This window comes from Notechis scutatus, chromosome 4, assembly GCF_049901735.1.
Source record: "Notechis scutatus isolate UNSWTSFEM ecotype Mainland chromosome 4, rNotScu1.2, whole genome shotgun sequence".
Taxonomy (NCBI): Eukaryota; Metazoa; Chordata; class Lepidosauria; order Squamata; family Elapidae; genus Notechis; species Notechis scutatus.
In genome coordinates, this window is record NC_142012.1 from 161,088,139 (window position 1) to 161,098,387 (window position 10,249).

A 10,249-nucleotide genomic window follows, 5' to 3' on the forward strand; every position below is an offset into this window, starting at 1 on the left:
ATGCAAGCCACACGCCTTTTGCATCACCTCTCAAAAGGGGCTGAGTCTTATTCTCCAGCTGACTAATTCTCAGTCTCCCTTGTAGATGCTTAGAACTAGGGTCATCCATGGGAGGGGAAGGCTGCGCAGTTGAAGCCCCAGCCTTTCCATGGCACACAGGTGAAAAAGGATTGCTGTTTGGATCACAACATTGCAGCCTTTTTGGCAACAGCAATAGCGCTTAGACTTGTATGCTGCTCCATAGAGATTTTACAGCCCTCTCTAAGTGATTTACAGAGCCAGCATATTTGCCCCCAGCAATATGGGTCCTCATTGTACTGACCTCGGAAGGATGGAAGGCTGAGTCAATCTTGAGCCGGTCAGGATCAAGCTCCTGACAATGGGCAGAATCAACTTCAATTCTGCAATCTAAGCACTGCGCCATGGCGGCTCTGTCCCTAGTTTTTCGCTTCCAATTTTCAGGAAAGCCCTCAAAAGCTTTCTTGTTAAACGGCCTTTGAGGCTGATCCTTTGTTGCTGGATGCTGAATAACTTTCATATTCATACAATAGTTTAACAGGATGCTTTGTTCTGGGATACAGATATTTGGGGGAAGGTTATATGGATACTGAACACAGCCCGAGTCCTTTTTTTTAACGTTAAGGAACTGATTTTATTATTTTTTACCCCACATTTATTTTTTACAAATAACTCAAGGTGGCAAACATATCCAGCATACCTTTATCTTAGTTTCCCCACAACAGCAACAACAACCCTGGCTTTCATAGCTAAGATGGGACTTGAACTCTTGATTCTACCTTGGTGTCTTAACCACTAGACCAGGGTCTCCAAACCTGACGGCTTTAAGACTTATGAACTTCAACTCCCAGAATTTCCCAGCCAGCATGGCTGACTGAGGAATTCTGGGAGCCAAAGGCCATAAGTTGCCAAGCTGGGAGATCCCTGCACTAAACCAATCTGGTCATCTCTTACAGAGAAGAGACTTGACGTTAAGACAGCAACCGTTAAGACAACCTGGTCTGTTTTAAGCCATTTTAATTGGGGTCATTGGTGATGGGAATTAAGGGACTGGATAACCAGGGGTGGCCTGGGTGTGCAAACAAAGCCATGTCAAATAATACATAGCATAAAACCTCCATTAATGTGGACAATTGAAAGTGGACTTCGTGATGAGGTTTCCTTTCCGCCATTAGCTTCAGACCTCCATTGTGTCCTTTTTGCCTGACTCTTGACCCTCGAAGGGAGGGTACTTGGCCTCCACATCAGCCCAAGTTATGTTGCCATTGGCCAGGTCACCCACCAAGACTGGAAGCTCTGAGGTTTCGGCCCGTATCTGCCGCATGGAGTCGCGATCTCTTAAGGTGGCTGTGTGGGGGGTTTTGTTGACGGTGTCAAAGTCAACTGTAATCCCAAACGCCACCCCGATTTCATCCGTCCTCGCGTACCGCCGGCCGATGGATCCAGAAGAATCGTCCACTTTGTGGGAGACCCCATTTCTGGTTAGAGCTTCAGAGAGTTCCTTCACAAACGGGATAAATTCCTGGTTCTGACTCAAAGGAAGAACGGAGCATTTGAATGGAGCCACCACAGCAGGAAAGCTGAAGTACGTTCGCTGTCCATCTTCCTCTCTGATGCGGAATGTATGCTCAAATATTGTGTACATGATTCTTCCAAGGCCAAAGGAAGGTTCAATCACGTTGGGGACAATCTCTTCCACGTGCAAGGTTTTCTGGAATCTCTTCACGTTGACCATGTCCTTTGTTACCTGAAAGGTTTTCCCTTCTGTCTTAATTGTAAATTCCCCTTTTTCGCTCAGCTGTGTCTCCATCTCACTGATGTAACACTCATCACAGGTGGCAAGATACTCCAGCACCAGCTTGGCATCCTTCTTGTATGCCTTCCCTATGGCTCCCTTGTTGGCTTCAAACTGAACCACGTTGGCGATTCTCGGCTCCTTCAAAAGCTTCTCAGCAACGAGAGGGACTTTGGTGGCTCTGGCGTGGCAGGAGAGGTCATAGCAGGATCGATCAGCACAGCCAACAATTTCAATCCACCCGTAGGAGGTTTTGGACTCCGCATCCCAGCAGTCACAGGCGTAATGAGCCATCTCGTTCTCCATGTGCTGCCGGAAACGAAGCTTCTCTGGAGAGATGCCAACTTTGATGAGGTAGAGATAGATCCGGCCAATGAAGTAGCCCAGGACGGAATTGTTAATCACACCTTGCTCAACGGCATCCCCCAAATGCATGACACGGGCTGGCTGCCCACTGGTCTGGGCTTTGGCAGAATACAAGAGGATGTGGAGGTCGGCTACATTCTGAAACTTAGGATGACATTTTTCACTGGGGTCCACAAAATGTTCGATTTCTGCCATTGTGAATTCCCTGACCCTGATGAGACCTGAGCGAGGAGAGATTTCATTCCGGAAAGAATTGCCGATCTGAGCAGCAGCAAAAGGCAGTTTGCCTTGGTTGAATTCCAAAAGGCGTTTGAAGTTTAGAAAGATTCCCTGTGCGGTTTCTGGCCTCAAGTATCCAGGCATATTTCCTCCTGGACCGATGGAGGTCTTGAACATGAGATTGAAAGATACCGGAGCGGTGAGGTCATTTCCTGTTAGGGGGGACTTCACCTTGTAATTGACAAACAGATCTGCAAGTTGCTCCTGCTTGTAATTGTCCAGCTGCGCGATCACATTCTCCATTTCCACCTTTTTCTCCACGGTGCATTTCTTGTCCGACATCAGCTTCTGTAAATGGGCCTTCAGGAGGTGATCAGCTCGGAAGCATTCTCCACTTTTTACATCTTTCACCATGAAGTCTGCAAATCTGTCCACGTGCCCGGAGGTCTTCAGGACAACTTCGGGCGTGAGCATGGTGCAATCTATCTCAAAAATCTGCTCTTCCTGGATGAAGTGCTGCCTCCAGGCTTGTATTATGTTGTTCTTCAAAGCACAACCCACAGGACCGAAGTCATACAGGCCACTCACTCCTCCATAAATAGAGAATGCCCGGTCGTAGAAAAACCTCCGTTTCAAGGTATCCTCCATTTTAACCCTGTCCACAACATCATCGTTGGGCTGCAGAGCCAGCTCCCTGGCCTCGAGGAGACTCTTCCGAGCTTTGAGTTCAACCACAGCTTTGTCCACGTCCAGCTGAGGAGCCTCCTCATCCTTCAACTTTCGAACAAGCTCTCCCTGCTGCCTCACCGCCTGCCTGAGCGGGGCCAGGAGCGCTTCAGCGGCGGGGAGTCCGTCCATACTGGCGCCGGGGCCGGGATACGGCGGGGTCGGGATACGGCGAAAGCGGGGCCGGAGCCTGGCGGAGGAGGAGGAGGAGAAGGAGCGGGCTGCGTGGAGCGAGGCGCCGGGCAGGAGTGGGGCCAAAAGCCGGGTGCTGCTGCTGTTGCTGCGGATGAGGTGGCCGACCACGACGCTAAAGAGCCACGGCATGGAGGAGCGGCGCGGGGAAGGCGGGCCGAGGGGCAGGCGCGGCCTTCCGCATGATGAAATCGCAGCCCGCGCGGCTTCGTCATCTCCGCCTCAGCTGGCGCAGGGGACCGAGACGCGCCTCGCCCCAGAGTCGGGCCGCCGTAACTATTTCGCTCATGATATAAATGCATAAGTATTAATAATAAATAAATGCATAAGGGTTGGGTCCACCAGCCCTTGTTATCTTATAATCGCTTGGCAAAATAAATAAAATAAATAAAATATCAGGGCTGGAGGCTAGACTGGGAAGTCCAAACGGCCTCTTTAAAAAGAAAAAAAAGGCAAAGCAAACCACTGGGTTTTTTCTTTTCTTTTTTTTTTAGAAAGCTACCTGGATTGTCTGTGAAATAACGTGAACCTGAGTTGACTTCACAGGGAGTTTGATCTCTTTATGTTGAAAGGACTGCAGAAATGTTCGTGGTTAAGATTAAGGATGCCCTGTGGGGAAGACTTACCTTCAATTTAACTTTTCTTTTTCAATCAAACAAGCGCAGGATGAGTTAATGGGTAAGCCTCGGCTTTCGAATTTCTGTGGCTAAGCAAGACAGAGCCTTAAGTGCCTTAAGTCAGACACTCTTAAATGATTTTTGCCCCCATTTTATGACCTTTCTTGCCACAATGCCATAGGGTTTCCTGCTTGAACAGGGGGTTGGACTAGAAGACCTCCAAAGGACCTTCCAACTCTGTTATTCTGTTCGTTTTTTAAGTAAGTTACTGCAGTTGTTAAGTTAGTAACATGGTTGTTAAGTGAATCTGGCGTCCCCATTGACTTTGCTTGTCGGAACATCATGAAAGGTGGATCACAAGACCCTGGGACACTGCAACCGTCATAAGTACATGTCAGTTGCCAAGCGTCCCAATTTTGATCACATGACCACAAGGATGCTGCAAAAGTCCGAATAGAATAAAATAGAATTCTTTATTGGTCAAGTGTGATTGGACACACAAGGAATTTGTCTTTTCTGCAAATGCTCTCAGTATACATAAAAGAAAAGATACATAAGTTTCCAAAATGGTCATTAGTCACTTTTTTTTTAGTGCTGTTGTACCTTTGAATGTTACTAAATAAATGGTTGTAAATCATAGACTATATGTTAAAAAGACTGCAAAAATGTTTCTTGTTAAGATTACTCATGGCTTTGGGGAAGACTTATCTTTAATTTACCTTTTCTTTTTCAATCAAACAAGCATATTATGACTGTACATTCTCAGTCTATTTTGCTTAAGGTTTCAATATATGTAAAAGAGGAATTGCAGCCAGTTTTGGCCGCCACAACATAAAAAGAGATAGAATAGGGAATGGGATGGAATGGAATGGAATGGAATGGAATGGAATGAATAGGAATGAATAGAATAGATAGAATAGAATAGATAGGAATAGGAATGGAACAGTTGGAAGGACCTTGGAAGTCTTCTAGTCCACCCCCTGCTTAGGTAGGAAACCCTATACTATTTTAGACAAATAGTTATCCAATCTTGTCTTAAAAACTTCCAGTGTTGAAGCATTTACAACTTCTGGAGGAATCCAACTCCCAGAATTCCCCAACCAGCTCTCAGAGAAAAAGTAGAGACTTAAATAACATAATAAAAGTCTAAGCTATGGTGCTAGTGCTTAGGCCTGTCTTCCAAAATTGGTCCAATCTGATGTGATCTCCTCACCAAAGGAGCTGAAATGTGTCTTTATAAGGGGAGACCTTTATCTGAGGTGACACCCCGTATATGGAATTCCTCCCCAGAGATGCTAACCAGGCACCCCCATTCACCTTATTTCACTCCCAAGTAAAGACCTATTTCCCAAGGCCTTTTCACGGGCTTTTAACTGGATGTTACCTGCATTTATAATGCTGTATTGCTTTAGATTCTGAATAATTGCCTTGCAGCTGCCTGCTTGATCTGAGTTTTGTTATTATTGTATTGCATCTATTTCTGTTCATATTTTATGTATTTTTAGTGTTACCATCAGATAACTTTGGCTATTGAGAGGTTTAAAAAGGTTTATATGAATGAATGAATGAATGAATGAATGAATGAATGAATGAATGAATGAACGAATGAACGAATCACAAGAGCCATAATCCCCAGCCAATATGGGTGGGGACAGTCCAATTTAAGACACAGATAATCTTCGAGTCATGACCATAATTGAGCTTGCACTTGTAGGTCATGACAGTCATAAAGTGGGACACTCTGTTACTGACCCAATTTTATAACCTTTTTTGCAATGGTCATTAAGCAAACACAGCAGGGAAGGCAACATCAGATTTTTGTAAGTAGCTTTTGAGTATGTGGATTTTGAATGGTCATCAAGTAACCCAAGGGTTTTCAAACTTGGCAAGTTTAAGACTTGTGGACTTCAACTCCCAGAATTCCTGAGCTAACATGATTGAAGGAGGAATTCTGGGAGTTGAAGTCCACAAGTCTTAAAGTTGTCAAGTTTGAAGAGTCCTGAAGTAGCCAGTCATAAGTTGAGGACTACTTGTATGGGCAAGAGATAGACACATTCACTCAAATCATCTGCATCTGTTTGCAAGTTGCACTTCTGCATGTTTTTCAAACTGGCCAACTTAAAGAGGCATGGACTTCAATTTCCGGAATTTTTGGAATTGAAGTCCACATATTTTAAAGCTGCCAAGTTTGAAAAACATCTATGGAGGTTCTCAGTCACCCAGGTCATGGTTGTCCCAAAGGTGCTTTTTCAAGAGGCAAATGGACTTCTTTGTTTTTCGTTGAAGACGTTTCACTTCTTATCCAGGAAGCTTCTCCAGCTCTGACTAGATGGTGGGGGAAGGACATATCAACTTTCCTGAAGAAGAAGCTTGGATGAGAAGCAAAACGTCTTCAAAGAAAAACCAGAAAGTCCAGTTGCCTCTTGAAAATAAAGCACCTTTGGGACAAGTTTGAAAAACATTGCACGAACACAAGAACAAATGACAGATTTGGGTTTTGTGGATTCTTGGGTGTCCCTTGGACTGTAAGGGGATCAAATTGGTCAATCCTAAAGGAAATCAACCCTGACTCTTCTTTGGAAGGCCAGATCCTGAAGCTGAAGATTAAATCTTTTGGCCACCGAATGAGAAGAGAGGACTGCTTGGAAAAGACCCTGATGTTGGAAAGATGAAAGGAAAAGGGAGAAGGGGACAGCCGAGGATGCGATGATTAGATAGAGTCATTGATGCAATGAGCAGGAATTTGGGCAAACTCTGGGAGACAGTGGAGGACACGTAAGGGTGGGGCTGCCATGTTATGGTCCATGGGGTCACAACTTAGCAACTGAATATCAACAACAAGACTTGTAAAAATGCCATCACCAGGAAGAAGGTAATATAATACCCCCCAAAATTCATGTGTGCGCACAGGGGAAGCAGAGATCCCACATGTTGCATCAAAGGTCAGAAGCATATAATGCTGGAATTACAAGTTTTATCAGATAAAACTCTGCAGAAAAAGCAGGCAGGTGAGCTTTGATTACCACAGGAGTGCTTTGCCAGTTAAATTCCTAGCTACAGTAAAACTTACCAAGAATTCAGATTGGTTTACATGGGTGGGAAAGAAAAAGAAAGAAAGAGAGAGAGAGAGAGAGAGAGAAAAAGAAAGAAAGAAAGAGAAAGAAAGAAGAAAGAAAGAAAGAAAGAAAGAAAGAAAGAAAGAAAGAAAGAAAGAAAGAAAGAAAGAAAGAAAGAAAGAAAGAAAGAAAGAAAGAAAGAAAGAAAGAAAGAAAGAAGAGAGAGAGGGAGGGAGGGAGAAAAAGAAAATAAGAAAGGGAGGGAAGGAAGTAAGGAAGGGAGGGAGGGAACGGAATGGAAGGAAGAAAGGGAAGGAGGGGAAGGAAGGGAAGGGAATGGGAGGGAGGGAGGAAGGGAGGGAAAGGAAGGAAGAGGGAGGGAGGGAAGGAAGAAACAGGAAGGAAGGAGGAGAATGGAAGGAAGGGAGAGAGGAAGAGGGAGGAAGGAAGAGAGGGAGGGAAGGAAGGAGGGAGGGAGGATTCACAAAACACACACACAAACAAAGAGCCAACGACTCAAAGTTCTAGGGGTCTTCAATACATCAGTGTTTTTCAACCTTGGCAGCTTGAAGAAGTGTGGACTTCAACTCCCAGAATTCCCTGCGGTGGGGAATTCTGGGAGTTGGACTCCACCCATCTTCAAGCCGCCAAGGTTGAGAAACACAGCAATAGATCATGAGAAAAGCCAAGGTGTCCATCAAGTGATGGGCTGGATTCAAATCCTAAATTCTTTCTTTTCCTTGGGTCACCTTCCTCCGATTTCCTTGCCCCAGAAGTGATCGCTTCCTCTCCGGCTGCAAACTTTCCCTTGGTGACATCCTGACATTTGCTGGTGATTAAAGAATATTCCAACCATATGGAACTGCTGTAGGAATGCACAGCGGGAGTCAAGAGGAGAATTCCGTTCGCTCTGGAATGTAAACACAGACAAGAGCCGAAAGTGTGGTTGTCTTGTTTTTCCAACCTGACTCACTCCGAACAGAACGAGGGACATTCCCATCATCCAGAGCCTCACTCTTTCCATTCATTTCAGCACATAAAGCTCTTCTTCATTTGGTTTCTGGGAAAATGGAAAAAGGAAAGTGGAATCAAGCTTTTTTGAGTAGTCTTCTACAACGGCTGCCATGTCTGAAATTGAAAAGTTAACAAGACCTAGGGAATGTGGGTTTATACATTAACCAGAACTATGTAGTTTTTCTTTATGAGCTCATCTTTTTTCACCCTTTCATGCTGCTCTTTCAGGGCTATAAAGCAAATCAAGCAAGCCAAGGCCAAATGAAGCTTCAGAATCCAAACTCTGGCAAATAGATTTACAGATAATCAGAGTTGGAAGGGGCCTTGGAGGTCATCTAGTGCAACCCCTGCCTAAGCAGGAGACCCTATACCATTTTTGACAGATGGCAGTCCAATCTCTTCTTGAAAGCCTCCAGTGATGAAGCTCCCACAACTTCTGAAGGCAAAAGCTGTTCCATGGGTTGATTGTTCTCACTGTCAGAAAGTTTCTCCTTATTTCCAGGTTAAATCTCTCCTTGTTCCATTTCCGTCCATTATTCTTTTTCTGGCCTACAGGTGCTTTAGAAAATAGCTTGGCCCCTTTCTCCTCTCTGTGGCAGCCTCTCAAATATTGGAAGATGACTATCAAGTCTCCCCTTATCCTTCTCTTCACTAGACTAGCCATGCCCAGTTCCTGTAACAGTTCTTTGTATGTTTTAGCCTCCAGTCCCCTAATCATCTTAGATACTCTTCTCTGCACTTTTTCTAGAGCGTCAACATCTTTCTTATAGTGTGGTGACCAAAACTGGATGCAGTACTCTAGATGTGGTCTTACTAAGGCTTTATAGAGTGGCATTAGTACCTCACTTGATCTCGATTGTATCCCTCTGTTAATGCAATTTAGGATTGCATTGGCTTTTTTGGCTGCTGCTGCACACTGCTGGCTCATATTTAGCTGGTTGTCCACTAAGACTCCAAGATCCCTCTCAAAGTTACTGCTATTGAGCCTGGTTTCACCCAGTCTATATATGTACTTTTGGTTTTTCTTGCCTAAGTGCAGGACTTTACTTTTCTCTACATTGAATTTCATTTTGTTAGATACGGCCCAGTGTTCTAGTCTGTCAAGATCCATCTGGATCTTGAACCTATTTTTTTGAGTGTTAGCCATTCCTGCCAGCTTAGTATCATCTGCAAATTTGGTAAGTTCCCCTTCTATTCCCCCATCTAAGTCATTCAGGAAGATATTGAAGAGTACTGGGTCTAAGACGGAACCTTGTGGCACTCCACTGCTTCCTTCCTTCCATGTAGACTTAGACCCATTAAGGACTACTCATTGAGTACGGTTTGTCAGCCAGTTGCAAATCCATCTGGTGGTGATGCAATCTATCCCACTTTTTTATAGTATATAATAAAACAAAGTAATGGTCACCTTTTTAAAAAAAATCAAACGAGGAATCTTCAATCAGACGATGTTCTAAACCCGTGATCACCTATGGCATGCGTGCCACCTATGGCATTTGTGCCGGCATGCAAGCTGCAGGCAAACTTACCTCACTGCGCATGTACATGCCTCACAGCTGATTTTTGGCAGGTTTGAGGCCTTTTTCGGCCTCCCAAAGTCTTGAGGCAGGGCAGGCTTCTGCAGGCTGAAAATTAGCCCTGTTTTGTCACTTCCTGTTTTTCTGAAAATACCGGAAGTGATGAAACGGGGCTAGTTTTCGGCCTGCAAAGCCTGCAGTAGCCTTCCTCAAGTCTTTGGGAGGCCAAAAAAGGCCTCAAATATGCTGAAAATCACCTATGAGGCACAGTGCAGGTAAGGGCGGCAGGGGGTGGGTGGGTGAGGATTGTGTGCGCATGCATAGGGGGCGTGGGGGGGCATTGCCTTCTAGGTGCTGGCACGTGATAAAAGCAGTGCTCAATGTACGACCACCATTGATCCCAAAATTTCTGTTGCTAAGGAAGACAGGTGCTAAGTGAATTTTGCTTCAAGATCTTTCTTGCCACAGTTGTTAAGTGAATCACTGCATTTGTTGAACACAGTTGTAAAATGAATCTGGCTTTCCCATTCTTTGTCTGAAGGTCACAAAAGGTAATCATATGACTGTGGGACACTGCAACCATCATAAATAGGAGCTCGTTGCTAAGCAACTAAATTTTGATCACATGACCCAGGAGATGCTGCAAGAGTTGTAAGTGTGAACAAATGGTCATAAGTCGATATTTTCAGCGCTGTTGTTAACTTCGAATGGTCACTAAACGAATGGTTA

General features: G+C 44.8%; 1 protein-coding gene across 1 annotated transcript; it reads right to left on the reverse strand.

The window, feature by feature from the left end:
* Positions 1 to 1,018: 1,018 nt before the first annotated feature.
* On the reverse strand, positions 1,019 to 3,535 carry LOC113423415 (glycine--tRNA ligase). Its single transcript, XM_026684804.2, has one exon. The coding sequence runs from the start codon at positions 3,446 to 3,448 to the stop codon at positions 1,196 to 1,198; it is 2,253 nt and encodes a 750-aa protein (XP_026540589.2). The 5' UTR covers positions 3,449 to 3,535; the 3' UTR covers positions 1,019 to 1,195.
* Between the last annotated feature and the right edge of the window lie 6,714 nt (positions 3,536 to 10,249).

Coding starts and splice junctions, on each gene's coding strand:
- LOC113423415 (XM_026684804.2), bottom strand. CDS start 3,448: ATGCCGTGGCTCTTTAGCGTCGTGGTCGGCCACCTCATCCGCAGCAAC.